General features: G+C 45.0%; 3 protein-coding genes across 5 annotated transcripts in view; all 3 read left to right on the forward strand.

The window, feature by feature from the left end:
- Positions 1-1,069: 1,069 nt before the first annotated feature.
- LOC136444333 (angiopoietin-1 receptor-like) lies at positions 1,070-3,639 on the forward strand. The gene is made up of 5 exons (XM_066441842.1): positions 1,070-1,319; positions 2,832-2,966; positions 3,062-3,199; positions 3,430-3,570; positions 3,617-3,639. Exons 1-5 carry the CDS (start codon positions 1,127-1,129, stop codon positions 3,637-3,639), a joined length of 630 nt encoding a protein of 209 aa, XP_066297939.1. The 5' UTR covers positions 1,070-1,126.
- A 650-nt stretch (positions 3,640-4,289) lies between these two features.
- Positions 4,290-6,151, forward strand: LOC136444334 (multiple epidermal growth factor-like domains protein 11). Its single transcript, XM_066441843.1, has 6 exons — positions 4,290-4,353; positions 4,462-4,602; positions 4,946-5,086; positions 5,221-5,361; positions 5,475-5,618; positions 5,799-6,151. The coding sequence occupies exons 1-6, from the start codon at positions 4,290-4,292 to the stop codon at positions 6,149-6,151; spliced, it is 984 nt and encodes a 327-aa protein (XP_066297940.1).
- Positions 6,152-6,370: 219 nt separating this feature from the next.
- The window catches only part of LOC136444200 (receptor-type tyrosine-protein phosphatase S-like), a 65,089-nt gene continuing 51,642 nt past the window's right edge, over positions 6,371-19,817 (forward strand). For 2 of the 3 annotated variants that reach the window (XM_066441696.1, XM_066441697.1), the window contains exons 1-7: positions 6,371-7,049; positions 7,380-7,493; positions 17,142-17,435; positions 17,938-18,240; positions 18,795-19,066; positions 19,294-19,363; positions 19,653-19,750. In XM_066441696.1, the coding sequence (XP_066297793.1) occupies positions 6,458-7,049; positions 7,380-7,493; positions 17,142-17,435; positions 17,938-18,240; positions 18,795-19,066; positions 19,294-19,363; positions 19,653-19,750 (1,743 nt within the window). In that variant the 5' untranslated portion in view covers positions 6,371-6,457. The remainder of the gene's footprint in view (positions 7,050-7,379; positions 7,494-17,141; positions 17,436-17,937; positions 18,241-18,794; positions 19,067-19,293; positions 19,364-19,652; positions 19,751-19,817) is intronic. The other variant, XM_066441698.1, reaches the window with a different exon arrangement.

Genomic DNA, 19,817 nt, shown 5'->3' on the forward strand with positions numbered 1-19,817 from the left:
GAATTAAATTACACAGTGCGAGTACATGGAGCTATCTTCTATAGGAGGTATGCAGCTGAATCCTTTGAAGTGGCGCAATCTTAATTTGATACCATCATGGTGGGACAAGACGTTTTTTGGTTTCCACGCTCAATTTATCCTCCTTTCTTCGGAAGAATGTGTTTTGGCAACGTTACGACACAAAATTATGTTGCATTTTTGATGCAGACACGTAAAGGTACTCACTATTCCCACTGCAAACTGATTGGATCAGACTAATGAGTTCCTCTGAACATACCTTATAAGTACATGAGGGACAGACTACCCACTGTCACTTCAGCGGATTCATCCAACACTTACCGAGGGAGCGTGACGGAGACTGATCCAAAAGACAGGGGAATGGGAAGGGGAGGAAAAATAAAGACATAATTTTGGAGACGGCGCGAACTGTTTTCCCCACCCACCCACCCTCTATGATAACATGTTAAAGTAACGGGACTGGTCAGGATCTGTTGCGCGACTTCGGCGTGGACCCCATAACGCATATGGATGATCCAAGAAGTGCGCAGTGGGTATAGGTTACTGTTCAATGCTAATTTCTTCTTCAATTCTTTTTTCAAAGATTGACATAGCACTTCCACGTCTATTTTCATCTACAGGTTTAGTAGACGTGACCATTGTCAGTAAGTACCCGTTCTTTGAGGAGTCAGCGGATACCTGGCTGTACTGTTACTACACGGGTAGTCTCATCAACCAGAACGGGTACTATTTTGGTGTAGTGGTCAACACTGGATCAGGAACGGGATTTACAAGACAAAGATACAGTGATAGTGTAACTGGAGGCAAGAGTGTGAGAATCTTTGATAACGCTGGAGACTTCCGGGTTGGAGCTTTCTCCTGTCAAGTAAGCGACGGAAGTCAGACCGAGAAGGCCATCACCTTCAAAATGAAGTCACAGGGTGAGTACACAACTCGCTGCTAAATATATTTGAATATTCCTTTATTTTGCTTGGAATTCATTTGAGCCACCAGCCTTCAGATTGTGCAAAGTATATCAATGTATATTCCTTACATAATTCTTGCAGCCGATATCTGGCCCGTGACCTTCACAGTAACGGCCAACACAGGCGACCCCGTGACCATACAGATGGTGCAGAAGTCCAGTAGAACCGGTACCCTGGAGTGGAGGAAGGGCGGGGTCGGGGGGACTGTCCTGACTGGACAGAACGGACTCAACCTCACCATAGCCAGTGTCCAGTCTTCAGATGAGGGGATCTATGAGTGCTACTATCAGGGGGATACTGAGAGAAAACAGGGAATCATGAGGCTCATTGTCAGAGGTGTGTTATCTTCATGTGAATACAGGGTAATCTACAAAGTCAAAGTTACATTACTAATACAGAGGCGGCGGCACGAAATTTTGAATGGGGGGCCAAGATAATTGAGATGAAATATTCGCTATGACGAGCGCCGAAGGCGCGAGGCGTCGCGCCTATGCTCCCTCGAAATCTAAACCCTCTGAAATGCTATTTCCTACATTCTGAGGGGCTAATTTTGCAGGAAGAGTAAGCTAAGTTTAATGACATCTCTATTTGTAAAAAGAAATACAGAAGGGTGTCAGCTTGGTTTTGGGGGAACGGCGCCCTCCCGACATATGTTTTCGCTAGAGGCACGACACGCTCCCACGGGAAGATTTAAAATTCTTGACCCATTTGCTATTTCTTGATTTCTGAGGGATAAATTTTGATGGTAAAGTAATCTTAGTTCAATGACATCTCTATGTAAAAAAAAAAAATACAGAAGGGTTTCAGCTTCAATTTCGGGGGACGACGCCCTCCCGACATATGATTTTTCTGCCAGAGCGCGACATTGAAAATATTTAAAAATTGAAATATGCGATAGATTAAACAAATACAGAAGGGTTTTAGCTTGAACTTTAGGGGGCGACGCCGTCCCGACATGTCTTTAAATCTATTCACCAACAAGTGCCAGAATACCTACATATATTTGACAGAACATCTCACACTTATGTAACAAGACATAATTCAAACTTATCTTTGCAACTCCCGAAAGTCAGACTAGAATCTGTCAGGAGAAAATTTGCATACAGGGGTGCATTTGCCTGGAATGAGTTGCCGGCCACAGTTAGAGCGGCTACGCCGGGCCAAACTTTTAAAAGCAAGTAAGACAGTATTGCTGACCTCTGACCTCCAGACCCGGCCTGTCATATCAACTCTGATTTAAGGATTATGATTTGGATTCGACGCTCGGTTTTGTATATATATATATTTTTGGTTACTTTCTGTTCATTATTTTAAGTTATTTCCTTGTTATGTTATTTCAGTCTGTTAATGTTATTCTGTGCAGGGCACGCCTGAAAAGCAGTGCGTTTAGTACTGAGTGCGTCCACCCTGGATAAAGAAAACAGAAATAAATAAATATATAGATACATATACGCCGGCGCCACAACAATCCTACGGCGGTCCGGGAGTATGCTAACGTCGGAGAAAATTTTGAAATCTTGACCCGCTGAAACGATATTTCCTACATTTAGAGAGGCAACTTGTGCTGGTAGAGTCAGCTAAGTTAAGAAAATCTGATACACAAGGGTTTCAGCTTAATTTTCATAGTGATAGTAACACTAGGCGCAATTCCTGTATCATGTCGTGTAATGTTTATTGTTAATCGCGGATTCACACTTAACAAACCATGAGTCCTGACCATTTATATACTGCTCGACTCATTATGCTGAACGCTATCCACTCACTGGTACTTTCATCGGTGCTAAAAATCGCCCACACACAGGTGAAAAAAACGCATGTCCCTGATGCTTTACGTATTCTGTGCGGCAGATTGTGCTGAGAACAAGTGGGGTCCGCCCTCCTGCACTGGAGACTGTCCTGTGTGCTATAACGGCGGTGTGTGTGACGACAACACGGGGGAATGTGTCTGCCCTCCGGGCTTCTATGGACACAACTGTGAAAGTGGTAAGACAAAGTTACTCACTGGAAGTTCCCTAACGTTACATGCTTACAAATCAACAGATCTAGAAATATGTTCCGCACTTCTTCTTTTTTTCCAGCCTGTGCTAACAACAAGATCGGTACGAGCTGCACGAGAGAGTGTGAGGGTGGAGACTGTACAGGCCAGCTGCTGTGTGTGATGGACCCGTACGGCTGCTCCTGTGCTCCTGGACTCATGGGGATAGAGTGTAATACGGGTGAGTATTGTTATGAAACGTAACAAAAGTTGGACCAAAAGCCAATAGCGGACAATTTTACACTCACATGCCAGAAGTATCAGATACCAATGAAAAGTAAAACGTGTCCAATTGAGTATATCCAAAACGAAATGCATATACAATAATATTTGAAAATTGATACTTGACCTTTCATACTTACCGATTCATTCCGAAATGTATTACACAACTCTGTATACTTCCTGTTTCAGTTTGTTCAGACGGCTTGTACGGAGCTGGGTGCACCCAAACCTGTCACTGTGCGAGCGGAGGTTCCGTGTGTGACGTCATGACTGGAGTCTGCTCTAGTGGAGGGTGTGAGGCTGGGTGGAAGGGAAGCAACTGTCAGACAGGTCAGATAAGTGGAGTCATTTTGACAATTTGTTTAACGACCATTAGTGAAAGAAAGTGTTTCAGGCTAAACGGTTTGTAATGTGAATACATGCATGATATGTTTCTAATTGTTATTGTAGTGTGCTACTCTGGTGAGTTCGGACCCGACTGTACCGGTACCTGTCACTGTGCGAGTGGAGGTTCTGTGTGTGACGTCATGACTGGAGTCTGCTCTAGTGGAGGGTGTGAGGCGGGGTGGAAGGGAAGCAACTGTCAGACAGGTCAGATAAGAGGAGTCATGTTGACAGTTTGTTTAATGACCATTAATGAAATAAAGCGTTTCAGGCTAAACGCTTTGTAATGTGAATACATGAATGATATGTTTCTAATTGTTATTGTAGTGTGCTACTCTGGTGAGTTCGGACCCGACTGTACCGGTACCTGTCACTGTGCGAGTGGAGGTTCTGTGTGTGACGTCATGACTGGAGTCTGCTCTAGTGGAGGGTGTGAGGCTGGGTGGAAGGGAAGCAACTGTCAGACAGGTCAGATAAGTGGAGTCATTTTGACAATTTGTTTAACAACCATTAGTGAAAGAAAGTGTTTCAGGCTAAACGCTTTGTAATGTGAATACATGAATGATATGTTTCTAATTCTTATTGTAGTGTGCTACTATGGTGAGTTCGGACCCGACTGTACCGGTACCTGTCACTGTGCGAGTGGAGGTTCCGTGTGTGACGTCATGACTGGAGTTTGCTCTAGTGGAAGGTGTGAGGCTGGGTGGAAGGGAAACGACTGTCAGACAGGTGATTATACTTCGTGGTCTCATGCGTGAGGTAGCCGTCCATATGTAGAACAATCAATGTATTTTTATTCTGCAAGTCTGACTTTTCCTGATTTATTCTTAACTTCAGCGTGCACAAACGGTGAGTTCGGACCCGACTGTACCGGCACCTGTCACTGTGCGAGCGGAGATTTCGTGTGTGACGTCCGGACTGGAGTCTGTTCTGGTGGAGGGTGTGAGGCCGGATGGAAAGGGAATTATTGTCAAACTGGTAAGCCATCACACACAACTTGAACGATACCACTGAGCTTTCGAACTTTCGTAAGGCGTATCAGTATTACTGTTCCCGCTGGCAATACCTGCCAGCTTGCACAGACTGAGGATCACACCGGATAACGCTGCATAACTTTCAACTGCGGAGAGTTGGCGTGTGGCTTCCAAGCCGGAGATTGCTCTTGTAGAGTATATGAGACTGGATAGAAAGAGTCTGCTGTTAAGAAAGTGATTGTTCTTCGTTGTCTTCTTCGTGGTGTATCTGCATGCCTTGCATATATCGAGTAATGTATTGTTATTCTACAGGCGTTTACTTTCTTTAATATTGTTCTTTTCTCCAGCCTGTACGCCCGGTGAGTTCGGACCCGACTGTACCGGTACATGTCACTGTACGGACGGAGATTCCGTGTGTGACGTCATGACTGGAGTCTGCTCTAGTGGAGGGTGTGAGGCTGGGTGGGAGGGAAACAACTGTCAGACAGGTGATTCAGATATGTGTTGTCATGTGAACACTTTGTATTTTGGCAGTAAGTGAAAGGGAGGGATTGATTTTATATGTTTTCATATATGAATAACGTTACATGTTTAATGTGCTTCCTTAACGTTTCATTTATAGTGTGCTCACAGGGCGAGTTCGGACCCGACTGTACCGGCACCTGTCACTGTGCGAGCGGAGATTCCGTGTGTGACATCCGGACTGGAGTGTGCTCTAGTGGAGGGTGTGAGGCTGGGTGGAAGGGAAACAACTGTCAAACAGGTGATTCACACATTCTCTACTATACATCGCACACTTATCCATGAGCCCTAGCCGTAATTGGAGAGATTGCCATAACATGTATGTCTGCGATTTTCTTCCTGTTACCTTTTCAGCCTGTATGCCCGGTGAGTTCGGACCAGGCTGTACGAGCACCTGTCACTGTGCAAACGGACCAGCTGCCTGTAACAAGACAACTGGAGCATGTACTGGGGATTGTCATGACTTATGGACAGGGGACTCGTGTCAAATCCCTACAGGTATTGAAATAACAACTGCTGTGCTTATGGTACATATACACAATGCATGCGGACGTGGTTGTAAAAACCTTTGTGGTTATATTGATAACCAATGCAATGGCAAATACTGTCACCTAAGGTTTGGCCTTACTTTTTGCAAGTTATGTTTGTATTGGAATGATAATAGCATTTCTGCTTTAGCGACTGTCTCGTACGAGGATCTCTTTACCGAGGAGGAAGGCTGCTTCTTTGGTGATTCTTCTGACCACATAATAGCGTACAACGACACAGACGTAGACGAGTGTGCCCGCCGCTGTCTGCAAGGTTACGGCAGTTACGACGGCGTCAACCCGCCATGTCTGTCCTTCAACCATCGCCCCGCGGGATCGCCAGAGGGCGGCAGTGCACGGTGTTGGCTCAGTAGTAGTGACAAGGACAGGGCGGTGTCTCCCGGCTCAGAGTGGGACAGTTGGCCTGATCGAAATTATTACCAGATGCAAGGTACCGGTGAATGCATCTTTTTGATTATTCTTGTGGTTAACGATGAATTCTAGATCTCTGCTCATCCCCCGCTACATTTTCAAACATGTTTGTTAAATATCACAAGTTGGCGTGTGTCCTTGTAACTTGGACGTTAAATCGTACACGTATGTTCTCTTGTTTAAAATCATATACAGCTGTTGCACATAGCATTCATTTTAAAATAGTAGTGCAGGCGCCGGGAAGTCAATTCATCCAAACGTCGCTTCTTTTCAGACATTCTAGCGCCCCGAGACTGTACTGACGTGTTCGCCCTTGGGATTCAGTACAGTCATGTTTACACTACTATTCATCCCCAACCATTGCAAGCCTACTGTGACATGGACACTGATGGCGGTGGGTGGACGGTCATACAGCGGCGGCAGGACGGGTCGGTGCCGTTTGACAAGACTTGGACTGAGTACGAGCAGGGGTTCGGCAATCCTAGTGAAGAATGCTGGCTGGGATTGGAGAACATACACAGTCTAACAACACAGAAACAAAACGAACTGTACGTGTACTTGGAAGACTGGGAAATGAATAGCCGGTTTGCGCGGTACAGCACGTTTTCTGTAGGAGATGCCGACAGCAAATACACGGCAACAGTCACTGGATACAACAGTACTAGTACTGCGGGTAACGACTTGGATCCATCGAGAGGGAGTCAGAAAATTAACAACGTGAAGTTTTCCACAAAAGATCAAGATAACGACATCAACAGCGCTCATTGTACAGCATTGTACGGACAAGGTGGATGGTGGAATCCTCAAAGCTGTGGCCTGGCCATGTTGAACGGACAGTATCTGACCGGCTGTTCGGTACCTGCTCCACCGTCCTGTAGTCTGGCAGATGGAATCGTCTGGCACTCTTGGAAGGGTTACAGATATTCTTTGAAAACAGCAACCATGATGATCAGACCCGACAATTTTCCTGGTTCGTGTAAAATTCATTACTTTGGGCTTCATTTGCTCCATAGCCTAATTTTAGGCAAAGGTCATTAGGATAGCCTCATAGTAAAATGACTTGAATTGCTTACTTTTCTGCCTTTAACATTATTTTGAAGGAAGGAAATGTGCAAGAAAGAATGATTTCTGCATAATTTTATGTATTGCGTCCTTTTCTGCCCTTGATGATGTTTTGCCGCCATAGGCCCATCGTGGCACGGAAATTATGTTGAGGCAAAATAAAACAGTAAATTTTGCACTTCTATTGAGGTTGAAAAGAGCATGACAATTAGTAAATCACCCTACTTCTGCCTCACAGCATCATCATTCAAGCCGTGTCAGAATGGCGGAATCCTAACCTCCGGACCGGCAGATTCAGGACTTTACATCTGCGCATGTGCAGATGGATGGCATGGTGCCTACTGTAACCAGGGTATGTCATCTTGTTATGTTTAGCCATACCTAGTATGGCTCAACTTATTGTTTTTCTTCACGTTCTTCTTTTTCTTCTTCTTCTCCTTCTTCTTCTGCCAAATCTTCAAATTGATTCAACTCTGCCATTTTTTAATCAACCGACCTGAAATTTAACATGGAGGTAAAGAAGGCAAATACCCTCATGCGATTTTTTCATTTTTTGTTTTGAAACAGGCCTGAAAATCATTTTCATGGAGTTTTTTTGGGGCATTTTTAGGCGAAAATTACATTTTGGTCTCCTGTGGCCTGGTTTTACTAGCAAATGACCTGATATTCGGTACAAGGGCGCCTTGAACATGCCCCTACAGGATTTTAATCACAATTCTGGTGTTCATCACTTTAAAATCTTCAAACGTGTTTGGTACGGAAGGTGGGCGACGCCATCGCTGAGGACTCGACCATCTGGCAACGGCGATAAAGCCAACGTTAGGGGCAACCATCGGCCCAAACTGGCGCGAACTCAACTATGGCTTCACCTTCTCGCCGCGGAGTGGCTTCAGCGGTGCGTGCGGATACAATCCGACACGGTACAGGCTGCGAAGATATGCTTACAGACTCCCCTCCCCACAGAAGCAAGCTACCACTCGGTAATCAACTCAAGATTGGCACCTGGAATTGCGGTGGTCTGACCCACACAATGCGGGATCTATGCCAAGAATGTGGTTACGACATACTGGCCCTCACCGAAACACATGACAAAGGTTTGTTGACAAACAATCGTAACTTCATCACAGCCGACCCGGCTCCACCTGATGACCCTTACTCTGGAGTCGCCATTCTACTATCAGACAAAACAGCAAAGTGCGTTATGCACAAAGGTACGTGTGGTTCTAGGATTGCATTCGTAAAAATCAGGGCCTCGCCTTGTGACTTATTCGTCATAGGAGTGTACATGCCGCAGAAAATGCGGGGGAAGAAACCATTTGCAGAAGACACACTCGGTCAGCTCGAAAATCTAATTAGAAGAGTGAACTCAAATGACTGCATAATCGTTCTGGGCGACCTAAACTGCAAACTGGGTAGAAACATCGATAACCTCACAGGCCGATGGTGTGTTCACAAGAATCCGAACCAAGAGGGCATGCAATTCCTTGACATGATGCGCAGAACAAGCCTCACAGCGGTCTCTACCTTCTTTCAACCTCGTAGACGCAAGTCAAATGCCACATACCTTGCAAAAGACCCGGAGTACAAGCCATCACAAATCGACTACGTTCTCATATCGTCTCGCCGGGCAACCTTCATCCAAGACAGCAAAGTGAAATGGGGCATGGCATGCAAACGCTGGGGACGGCATTACGATCATGGTATGATCAGCTGCTTGCTGAAAACACGAATTAAAATGCAACACAAAACAACAAAACTGCCAGATTACAGCCTCCTCCAACATGATGTCGAGTTAAAGCAGAACTTTGACAGCAAAGTAAGTGCCAATATATCTTGCCAAAAGTACAACCCAGATGACCCCGCCGAGTCGCTGGAAAACCTCCAGAAGTCTGTGTCTGAGGCAGCATCTGCTGTCTTACCAAAACGTACCTCACTAACATTACGTAAACGGCTCGTCAGTACCAGGACCAAAGACCTGTACTCACACAGACAGGCAAACTTCCCAAACATGAACAGTCAAGAACGTAAAGACGCATCTAAAGCGATTTCACAATCGACCCGGGAAGACTACCGTAACTACATTGACAGCATAATCAGAGACATGGAAGTTGCGGAGCAGACAGGAAACTCACGAGAAATCACTCGCCCAACCAAGCTACTCAGTGGCAAAACAAACAGCACAGTGACCATGCCATCCAAGGACTTAGCAGGTGAGCCAATTGTGTCCCCAGAGCAACTTTTGTCTGCATGGAACACTTTCCTCGCCCAAAAGTTCGCCACCCCACCTGCAGACTCTCACCGCCAGCGTGAGACTTCGGTAAGCCAGGAAGACCGTCTCAGCGACAGTGAACTTGAAGAGTGCTTGAAAGCCCTCAAAAGCGGCAAAGCACCAGGGTATGACGAAATACCAATAGAAGCTTATCAGCACTCATCCGCAGCCAAGCGTGAACTCTTCCGAGTAGTACACCTGATCTGGGATTCTGAAATTGTACCCCCTGAACTCGTGAAAGGCATATTCATCATGCTCTACAAGAAAAATGACCGCAACAACTTCAGTAACTACCGGGCGATCTGTCTCCTCAGCCATGCCTACAAACTCCTCTCTGCTGTAATCGCCAGCCGCCTACATGTTCAACTTGAGCCACTGATCCCAGACAGCCAGGCAGGGTTCCGACCTGCAAGGGGTACCCGCGACAAGGTCTGCATCCTGAAGTGGACGATAAATATGTTGCTCCGGGCGGCGAAACCAGCAGTTGTCACCTTCATTGATTATGCTGCTGCGTTTGACACTGAAAGCCAACTCTTCCTCGACGAAGCGCTCAGTTCAGCTGGTGCATCTCTCAAGGTGCGCAGAATCATCCAAGCCATATTCGGCGTGGCCACTGGATGCGTCCGTGTAACAAGCCCTAGCGGAAACCAAGAGCTCTCCGAGCCGTTTGAAATCTCACGAGGTGTCCTGCAAGGAGATATATTCTCTCCAGTCGCCTTTATCATTGGACTCATGCGTATTTTCGAACTACATGACAGTCCCACCTCCGGTGTAACGGTCGGCCCCCCACCTTACCAAGTAACCATCAGCCGTCTGGAGTACGCTGACGACGCAGGTCTGATGGACGAAAGTGTTCAAGAGGCCTCCGAACGCATTTCTGCAATAGCCAGTGGCTCCAGGGACGATGCTGCCATGGAAATATCAGTCCCAAAAACAAAAGCCATGCACATACACCGTAAAGACCGTGTATCAACGACGACAGAGGCCGAGGTAGCTGCCTTGAACCTAAAACACAAATGCCCAGATTGCACAAGAGATTTTCCAACAAAAAGAGGCCTAGCCATTCACCGGAGTCGCTGGTGCCTATATCACCCCTCCACCGCCAACACCCGGTCACGTGCCGGTAGCCTCGCGGACAAGGAAGTACAGCGCCAGAAGAGAGTTGCCAAGGAAAAGGAACGTGGCCACGTCACCCTACAAGGCCAACAACTAGAAAACGTCCACACATTTGACTATCTTGGAAGCCGCATGCAATGTGATGGTGACCAGAAAGTAGATGTAAAATACAGAATGGACATTGCACAATCCCGCTTCAGCTCCCTACAACATATATGGAGGGACCACAGACTTCCGCATGCAATGAAGATACGTTTGTACAAATCTTCTGTCTGTTCAACCCTCACGCACAGCTGTGAAGCATGGGACATGACGCAGGACGTCACAAGAATGGTCAACGGTTTCAACAGCAGATGTCTACACGTGATCACTAAGAAACACTTTCGGGACACAGCAACAAACCCAGACTACAACCTGATGTCAGCCATCCGCCGTAGGAGACTCCGGTACCTGGGCCACATTCTCCGCATGGACCCCTCCAGACTGGTCAGGCGCACCCTGAAAGCCTACGTGTGCGGCGGAGACAACCCGCCGGAAGGCTCCCTGCTGATGGATTGTGAACACTTACCTTTTGAACACTTAGCTAGGCAAGCAAGAAACAGGCGCATGTGGAATGCCAGAATCACTAAGATAAAGTAATTTTCTAAAGCATGTAGCATAAGACCTTGGGTCTAAAAATGTAAAACATACATACGTACATATCACTTTAAAATGCTTCATTTTGGCGACTTTTGGACCCATTTCAGACCAAAAACAGGCCAAAAGTGGTATCCCCGCTCCATGTTCTATTTGCTGCTGGCCAAAGAATCCATGTTCTATCTAAGGATCCCCGCGTTCCATTTGCTACAGATCATACATGGCCAATGCCTGTCAGCCGCCAAGCCACATCGAGAGTTCTATGCATTTCTCTTTTCCTTCCGCGAGAGAAAGTAGTCCGTTCCATGCGCGCGGGCGTCGACACCCTTCGCAGGAAAGCTTGTCAACATGTCGGATTAGATTTCATGGTGGCCCGGGTGTCCATAGCAACGGGTATCAACCCGTTGCTATATGACCGGCGGATTGATATGCTCGCGAAGAAAAACTGTTCGATTCGCGTTCTATTCAGTGTGTGGCTTGGCGGCTGTGTGAGTCATACGGACGCACAAGGCACAATATATATAGACATGAGCTGTGAGTCAACGGTCGCACAGATCATACATGGCCAATGCCTGTGAGTCATACGGACGCACAAGGCACAATATATATAGACATGAGCTGTGAGTCAACGGTCGCACAGATCATACATGGCCAATGCCTGTGAGTCATACGGACGCACAAGGCACAATATATATAGACATGAGCTGTGAGTCAACGGTCACGGCACGAAATCGAATATTTCAGCAAACTTTCCGAATGACGGAAACAAGAATTAAAGGTCGGGAAATATTTCAGCAGAGTTTACGGGGCCGTAAGTGCCGCTGAAAGTAAGATTTGAGCTTTCCGCAACCTTTTCGCGTTCGTTAAGATAAATTAAATGCGTATCTTTCCATGGACTTAAAGCATCCTTATAAACATCGTATAGATGAAACATTATATTACATCAGTAACCGATATATTTTCGAAGCAGTTATATTCTCTCCTGGGGACTAATAGTGTCTCGATTTTTATTTATTTTATTCAAATTGCAACGGCAATACAAAGACCACCCAGGCAGCGTGGCTGATTTTGGAGAATAGCTGATATACCCGAAATCTTGGAGAATAGCTGATATACCCGAAACGGTCTTCGATCTTTAAGATACACCCATTTGCAGTTAACACCGATCCCACTTAAGACATTTCTGTTCCAGTCTTTTTTTTAAAACAACGCACCATGTGCACGCACATTGTACGTCTACTTTGTAGTAAAATTAGACATATAGTCCATACCTATCTTCGTCGGAGTTGATCTTCTTTTATCTGTGTTTATGCTACAGCTTACAAAAAACAACAGTAATATTCTTAGGTATCTCCCCCCTTTTATGTTTAGGTAGAGATAAGCTGTCGGAAAGCGGGTGTTTTCCCACGCAGTTATTTTCACCTTTCCGATATCCTTCCGTTACATATAGGTTCGGTTTACATAGAAGGGGGGAGACCTCCCCCCTTTTATGTTTAGGTAGAGAAAAGCTGTCGGAAAGCGGTCGTTTTCCCCCGCAGTTATTTTTACCTTTCCGATATCCTTCCGTTACATATAGGCTCAGTTTACATAACCCACTCTTCTGTTTACGTAGAGAAAAGCTATCGGAAAGCGAGCCGTTATTTCTACCTTTCCGGTGCTCTCAGTTTTAGATAACAACGTGGAACATTGAGCTAACAACTCCCCCGGATTGCTAATCTATAGGTCGGCGGGCATACTGTCTATGGCCACCGCACAAATTCGCCCAGTCCGCGGATCGAGACAGCGCCACCGGCACATTTGTGTATTTTTGTTCCTTGTTTTGTATCAAAGATCATCAAATAACGCGTGTTCTCACGCAGTTTTCCTTTTTATAATCTACATGTAACTTCTAGACTAACAGTATTTTGTATTGTCGCTCACGAGTGTTGTTGTGTTCGGGGTAAAAGCGTAATGCAAGGACGTCTGCTTTTCAACTGCAGATTTATACAGTGTGAAGCCGTAAGCAAGCTGGGGCGGTACGTTGAGATGGTAATGAAACATCTTCATATTTACTAGCGGAATGCCACGTGACAGGGCATTACCCAATGACAGACAAGGGTGGCTTTTTCAAACTAACCGTATATCCCAGAGACAGAGATTTTTTTACAGCGAAGACAGCTCATGAAGGATGTTTGAACTCAGTCGTTTCAACCCACCAGTTATGGCCACGACGTTGTTCTTACCACCCGGAACCAGGACGGAAAAATGTAAAGCTGGGACAAGGACATCAGTCTGTACAACTTGGTGAAACCAAGGCGGTTTCATAGGATTATACTTCCTAGGTGAAACCAAGGAGATTTTGGTGAAACGGATACGGAGTAGGATGGAGAAGCTGAACGGGGCATGCGGGCACGCGATTCGGGACGGGGAAATCATTACTTTGTTGTATCTCCTAATCCACCCGGTACCAGTGGAGACAACGGTTAAACAACGGCGTGAGTGAAATCGGAACCTTTCTACCTGTCTTGATCGGAACTATTCCTGGCGACTCGCCCAACACTGGGACCGGAATCGTGGACTTGGAAATGGCGCAAAATGGTGAAGGGAGAATTTACCGACAATGTGAGATTCGGATCCCTCGTTGACCGCGTCAAGTACAAGTTAGAATATAACGACTGATGACGATACCGCAAGTACCTAGTAAGTGTTATTCAACCCAAAATGATTGTATTATTACTATTCACTCTATTTAGCCAATTTCTACTATTTTCCTAGCGATCCGCGGAGCCTGGTAGAGGCTAATAAGATACTAGCCTGAATGCCAGACTCCCAAACTCTGAAATATCTATCGTCACGAAAGATATTTTAGAGTTTGGGGATCTGGCATCCAGGCTAATAAGATACGGGAGGGAAGAAAAGTTAGTGTTAGGGGTTACGTTTTGGTGTCGATGTAATAGTTAGCTAGGGTTGGAACTTGGAAGTACATTGTAATAGTCAGTAGTTGGGGTAAGGAATAGCCTGAATAGTTTATCAATGTATGGTATAAGGTGACTTTTTTTTAAATGAAACTGGTAGTCCATATGTAAGAAATCATTTATTCCATTTTGTATGTGTATATTTGTAAAGATGGGGAGGGGCCCGCTATAATGGCGTAACACGTTTTTGTGCAGTATTATCATCTTTGAAATAAATTGTTCTAAACTTTTATCGGCCCTGTTGCCTTTCATATTCATATTTACCTGTCTATGTAAGGTTTCGGAATGTTTAAGCCATCCGTACCAAGTTAAGTCGTCGTAAAGGATTAGATTAGATACTGTGTAATGAAAAGGAAACTTATTGTAAAGACTACGTTTTAGCACGTTAAGCTCGTGTTTTTAGCACGTTAAGCTCGTGTTTTTAGCACGTTAAGCTCATAAAAAGGCTACGGAAAACACCAGAAAAGGTATAGCTTTAGGTAGTCCTTAGGCTGCGTGAACGGCACACAAACGTAGGGAAATCGTGACGGAAATAGATTATAAAGATGGATGAAAGATTACGGAAATGTCTTTCCGTGTTGGATCTTCCGTAAAGGTACGTAAAGATTGTCCATAACGACGCCTTTACGCCTTGCAGATACCATGTTTGTAGCACGTTAAGGTCTTAAAAAGGTCACGGAAAGCCCGAGGAAAGGTACAGCTTTAGGTAACCTTTCAAGCTGTGTGAACGGCACATAAACGTAGGGAGAATCGTGACGGAAATGGGTGATAAAGATGGACGAAAGGGTACGGAAAGGTCATACTAAGCTAACACTTTCCGTCTTTGAACAGACGGAAAAAAATTGTCCTTAACGACGCCTTTACGCGCCGAGTAGTCGCGTAAATACACGAGAAGAAGTGCAGAAACGTACATGAACGTACGAAGGATTGTCCATAACGACGCCTTTACGCCTTGCAGATACCACGTTTGTAGCACGCTAAGGTCGTAAAAAGGTCACGGAAATACCGAGGAAAGGTATAACTTAAGGTAACCTTTTAAGCTGTGTGAACGGCACATAAACGTAGGGAGAATCGTGACGGAAATGGGTGATAAAGATGGACGAAAGGGTACGGAAAGGTCTCAAGAAACTTGCACTTTCCGTGTTGGAACGTACGGAAAATCGTCCATAACGATGCCTTTACGCGTCGAAAAGTCACGTAAATACACGTGAAGAAGTGCAGAAACGTACCTGAACGTACTTCCGGAAAGGGCACCTTATATGCAAAATTTTAGCAGACGTACAGGGGTCGTTAAGTTGCGGAAATAGTGAATAAACGTCACGTTTACGCTGCATTTAAGTATGCTTAAATACCAGATTTCGTGCCGTGGGTCGCACAGATCATACATGGCCAATGCCTGTGAGTCATACGGACGCACAAGGCACAATATATATAGACATGAGCTGTGAGTCAACGGTCGCACAGATCATACATGGCCAATGCCTGTGAGTCATACGGACGCACAAGGCACAATATATATAGACATGAGCTGTGAGTCAACGGTCGCACAGATCATACATGGCCAATGCCTGTGAGTCATACGGACGCACAATGCACAATATAAATAGACATGAGCTGTCAGTCAACGGTCGCACAGATCATACATGGCTGTGAGTCAAGCGGTCACACGAATAATTATTGTTTTCACTAAAGTGGCTATCTTCCAAAATACCGTTTGTTTACATACCAGAAAAACCCTGTTGAAGTAGTTACATCCTCTTGTTACTTAGGTATTATTGTCAACCGTTAGTCTGCCGGCAAATTCAAGGCAAATGACAAACATCTCTCCAGGAAAAATCTAAAAAATTGTTCCGCATCAACCAATCTCTAGACCATGCCGATGCCCCAATTTCTGTGAGAAATAAATTCTTAGATACGTGCGTTGAACCCATTATTCTGTACGGCTCTGAGATATTGGGTCCGTTCAAAAGTTCCAATTCCTGTCCAATTGAATCAGTTCATGTAAAATTCTGCAAACAATCATTACGCGTACCTTGGTCTGCTTGCAGCCTATACCCAAGAAGGAAATGAACTGTATAAGCTTGCAGAAAACCTTTTTCCCTACTTCACCCATTTAAATACTTAACAAAATTCATATTCCTTATGTGACCCGCTACCAGAACGTAACCGCTGGTCTGCCCGCACATGTGCCTTGCTGGATGCTGATTGGTTGGTTCGAGAACTTGATCCCTTTGTGTTCGCTAGGCCAAGCCAAATTATACCAGCCGCCTCGTCCGGCCTAAATTTCTATTTAGGTTACCTGAGGTCATATTGCAGGAACACACGCAAGCCTTTGCAGTAAGAAGCTCTTGGGGTCTGACAGAACTTGTAGAGAGAATTGTTTTGCACGGGTGATTTTGGAACAGTCAATTTATGCATCGGGAGGGACATTGGCGAAGTATGATGCTCTCACAGATATTGACTTTCTACTACAGTTAATATTTCGATTTACCCAGGTGTTATTTTGGGACAGCACACTTCTTGCATGGGGAGGAGTATGGCTAAACATGCTGTATTTGCTCAGGGGCAAATGGCAGCCTTTCTAGTTACTGTAGTATTCGATATCACGGCCCATTAGATACATCGTATAAAAACGGATACCAGTGTGTAAGATGTAGACAATTGTTCACAATTTTGGTTGTCTAAGGTTTAATAGAGAGCCTTGGTCCATGAAAATAAACGCTCCAAAAAGTAAAATGGTTTTCATTTAACTACTCACTTGTGACGTCATCGGGAGGAAGTCACTAATTAATGTAATTACCTGGTGGGAATATCAGATAAAAATCAAAAGCTGGAAGTACGGTTCATTATGGTTCAATGTTAAAAAAACATCAGAGGGGTGTGTATTTGTTTTAAACGTCTATATTCATTGAATGATATTATTCATATTACAGATACTAAGAAAATGTTGTATGTTGGTGTCATAAACACTTTACATGCTACACACTCGAATATGCGTGTAAACGCTCTTATTCTTTATATGCAGAGCGCCTTGATGACGTAACAGTTAACGTCGCCACAGTGAACTCAACAACCCTACACGTCACGTGGTCAGCGGTAGTAACCGGTAACCTCGACATCATCGACTCCCAGGTACGGTACAAACGGAGCGACACGGCGGACTGGGGAGACTGGGAGTCAGCTGGAGTTTCTGGTGTGAACGGCGATGTCTACATTAATGGCTTACGACCCTCCTTCATGTACGAGGTCCAAGTACGGGTGAACAACTCGCTGGGATGGAGCGATCCTGGCAATGGGACAGGAACTGCAGCCGACGCGCGTACGCTCTTTTATCATCACCCCGACCAATCGACCTCTTTGAAACTCAGATTCGAATCGGCCATGACCCGACAAATCGCTTTCTAAGTTTCCTTATCGACTAAATCCAATGAAACAAACTCGCCAGTGAGATGTGGGAAGTTGTTAGCTTTTACAGGATGTTTGAAAAAAAGTAGCTTCTGCTACATTTGACTTGATTTGATCTTACTTTTCTTCAAAGGTTTAATCGCGGTCGGCTTCCAAAGTGCCACAATTGTCAATCTGAAAACATCCTTTAAAAACTGACACCTCCACACGATTACTGGCGAGTTTTTTTTGCCAGATTTAGTCGTTAAGGCAACTTAGAAAGGGATTTGTCGGGTCATGGCTGATTTGAATCTGAGTTTCAAAGAGGTCGACTGCTGTTGTTCTTTATACTTTTTAAAGTCGATCTTTCTTATTTTTGATCTTCTTTTACCTCAATTAAAAACTCATCAAATTTATCTTCTCTGCTTTGTTCACAGCTCCGGGTCCTCCTGACAACTTGCAGGCCGCATTAAGCTCCTACAGCTCTGTCCACCTGTCGACCTGGGCACCTCCGATAGAACCCAACGGTGAGATCATCAGCTACACAGTTCAATACGGAGCGTCGGAGTTATGCAATGAGACTGAGATGCCTCAAGAGGTTACAACTACGAACGACAGCGCCACTACCGTGATAGAAGACCTCGACCCATACACAAACTACACATTCCGGGTGCGCGGGGCAACAAGCGCAGGAGTGGGAGACTTAAGCAACTGTACCAGCACAAGGACCTCGGAATATTGTGAGTAGTTAACCAACTGCTAGTCACAGCAAAACAAAACAAATACAAACGCATACAGTAGAATGCTATAGAGAATGCAACGATATGCTTGTGACTACTCGATACAGTAAGAGTTCCAACACGTCGATGAAGGTTAGAGACTCAGGTTAAAGATTCGCAAAGTAACAGTAACTCAAGTAAACGACTGTCTTTATTTCGTCAGTGGCTAGCTGTCTAAAATGTTTGACCGTTTCCAAAATCTATCCAGTTGCTTGAGAGACTGCTACCATGCAAATCTTATTACCTGGTTTTCTGACTTCCATTGATGTATTGGCACTCCTACTGTACCCGATGCTTACAAGCATATCGTTGCTACCACTGTCGTTGCATTCACTACATGTATCGCTTACACCTTGCGTAGGAGTACCGATATGGTTGTTGCTAATGTCGTCATCATTGGAGGGCCCCAGGACCCCTCGACCGTCAAAAGATCAAGTCTTAATTAATGTAATAGAAGCAACAATAGGATAACAATTTTTTATACTGACACATTCTTATGTACCAATATACCGTAGACCCAACGGCCCCAGTCATCCAGACGTTTGCAGATCAGCACGACTGTAACTGCCGGACGCCAAACATCCCTCGGCCGGTCCAGCTGCATGTAGCCTGGCGGCGCCCTGACTACATCCACGGTCAGCTGCAGGCGTACCGAGTCAGTCTGTACAACAGTACCGGTGGGGAGCCGTTCTACCAGGAGAACATGACGTCAGGACTGCAGCAGGAGAACCTGACGGCTGTGGTGACGTCATCACTCCTGCAGCCCGCTCACAGCTACTCTGTAACGGTGAGTGGAAACTGAGATCCTACCATCCTCTTACCTCCAACCCCCAGCTTACAGATATTAGATGCTTACTGCAACGTGGACGGCTGTAGAATTGCTGAGAAAGCTTTCAAAAGATGTATCCACTAATGGCATGTACTCAACATGAATGTATTGAATGAAACTGGCACAATGCGAAATGTACTGCTTATCAATTATCTACATTGTGACGTTCACATTGTACCTGGCAGGTATCAGCCATTAACACCTTCTACCGTGGGAATGAGAGCCATCCATACGTGGCCCGCACTAGTGACGGATGTACGTATGATTTTATTTATTATGAAAATCATGCAAAATCAAAATCAACGATCTCTGATTTCATGATTTATGAATGATTCATGATTTCACTTGTAAAAGTGCACATAACCTTTATCGAAAACATCAATCTTTATTAACTATTCAAGTCACATCATGCTTTTCACTCACACCTACCAAATATTATAATGATCCATCCACAGCCTCTAAAGTTATGCTGTCCACATGTACACACAAGACACCTAAAACATATTCCTTTCTGACTACGCTAAATGTTTCTGTTGTTCATTAGGTCCAGATGCTGCAGATGTAACAGAAAGTACAAATAGTGAATGTGGAGTAACCTGGACAGCTCCTGCAGAAACCAGAGGGAGGCTGACAGGGTATATGGTAAGTACACATTAATTACGAATACAAGATAACAAGAGCCAAGTTTCCTCTTTTTATGTAATTAGGT

The sequence above is a fragment of the Branchiostoma lanceolatum genome, chromosome 11, assembly GCF_035083965.1.
Source record: "Branchiostoma lanceolatum isolate klBraLanc5 chromosome 11, klBraLanc5.hap2, whole genome shotgun sequence".
Taxonomy (NCBI): domain Eukaryota; kingdom Metazoa; phylum Chordata; class Leptocardii; order Amphioxiformes; family Branchiostomatidae; genus Branchiostoma; species Branchiostoma lanceolatum.

What these genes read in the sequence shown, in the direction of transcription:
- LOC136444333 (XM_066441842.1), top strand. Translation starts at nt 1,127, where the DNA reads ATGGTGCAGAAGTCCAGTAGAACCGGTACCCTGGAGTGGAGGAAGGGC. An exon ending in CATGAGGCTCATTGTCAGAG is followed by an intron (nt 1,320 to 2,831) that starts GTGTGTTATCTT and finishes TCTGTGCGGCAG; the next exon opens with ATTGTGCTGAGAACAAGTGG. An exon ending in TGGACACAACTGTGAAAGTG is followed by an intron (nt 2,967 to 3,061) that starts GTAAGACAAAGT and finishes CTTTTTTTCCAG; the next exon opens with CCTGTGCTAACAACAAGATC.
- LOC136444334 (XM_066441843.1), top strand. Translation starts at nt 4,290, where the DNA reads ATGACTGGAGTTTGCTCTAGTGGAAGGTGTGAGGCTGGGTGGAAGGGA. An exon ending in GGGAAACGACTGTCAGACAG is followed by an intron (nt 4,354 to 4,461) that starts GTGATTATACTT and finishes TCTTAACTTCAG; the next exon opens with CGTGCACAAACGGTGAGTTC. An exon ending in GGGAAACAACTGTCAGACAG is followed by an intron (nt 5,087 to 5,220) that starts GTGATTCAGATA and finishes TTTCATTTATAG; the next exon opens with TGTGCTCACAGGGCGAGTTC.